We start from the raw sequence: 1,013 nt of genomic DNA, 5'->3' as shown, positions 1-1,013 counted from the left end.
ACGTCCCACAGAGTTTATCCCACTTCAATGTCCAAACAACAAAACAACGACGTGGCCACCAAGAATATCCTTCAGCGTTCGGACGAGAGCTGAATTCAACATTTATTATTTTATTTTTTTGTTTTTTTTTGTGAGTAGGACAGTGCGTAAAAAATAAAATAAAAAATGTTGAATTCAGCGCTCTCTCGACGTGAAGGATACTGGTGGCACGTCGTTGTTTTGTTGTTGGACATGAAGGTGCACTAACCTGTGGACGTTGTTTCTCGCAGACACTATGATACGATATTTTGACATAAGCGTTATTTTTTGTGTTACGCTCTATTGCGCATGCCTAGTGGTAGATAGAAAACGCTGCCCGACGCCACTTCGCTCTGTCCTGGCCGTGATGTAGGAGCACGGGAGAAAAAAGGAAAAAAAGTGAAAGGGAGCGGAGGACTAAATAATAATGCGTTGGCAAAGTGGCAGCGTGGCGACCAAAGGATTAGAATTTAGATCCTTCACGAAATAGACTGTGCCACAAGCTGAAGAATGTCAGGGACACCAAATGCGGACGCTGAAGGAGTAGTCTCCAAAGTACAAGTGAAAAAGGAGATCAAGACAATCGTGGAGAATTTGGAAACCATCCTGGGAGACCTCAAGGATGTAGCCAAAGAGCTCAAAGAGGTAAACAGGAATCACCGTGCAACGCCTTTTTGCTCATGAGCACTACACCTACCATGTGTTATGTTATGTCTGCAGGCTTGGGTACATGCTCTTTCTAGGCATCCTTGTCTGACATGAGGAGGTTGACGTCCACCTCACTGGGGCCTGGAAAGGGCTATGACATACACACAAACATACAGACACGCACCTCCCCCCCCCCCCCCCCCCTCACTTTTCTCGGACTGGGTGGCCGGAAATGGGGCTAATGACATTACACGGAGTTTTTTGGTTATGTTGTTCAAAGGGATTAGGCAGCACGTGGTGTGCGTTATAGTAGGGTCACCGTCACCCCCCCCCCCCCCCCTTTCCAC

The 1,013-nt window shown here is 47.1% G+C and overlaps 1 protein-coding gene across 1 annotated transcript in view; it reads left to right on the top strand.

Annotated features, from left to right (window-relative positions):
- Positions 1-154: 154 nt before the first annotated feature.
- prr16 (proline rich 16) overlaps positions 155-1,013 on the top strand; it is a 14,200-nt gene continuing 13,341 nt past the window's right edge. Inside the window, exon 1 of the mRNA XM_035657776.1 lies at positions 155-663. Coding sequence (XP_035513669.1) covers positions 529-663 — 135 coding nt within the window. The 5' untranslated portion in view covers positions 155-528. The remainder of the gene's footprint in view (positions 664-1,013) is intronic.

This window comes from Morone saxatilis, unplaced genomic scaffold (assembly GCF_004916995.1).
Source record: "Morone saxatilis isolate NCDOM2014 unplaced genomic scaffold, NCSU_SB_2.0 Contig16, whole genome shotgun sequence".
NCBI lineage: Eukaryota > Metazoa > Chordata > Actinopteri > Moronidae > Morone > Morone saxatilis.
The sequence above is the reverse complement of the archived record's forward strand: the minus strand, read 5'-3'. Positions and strand labels throughout refer to the sequence as shown.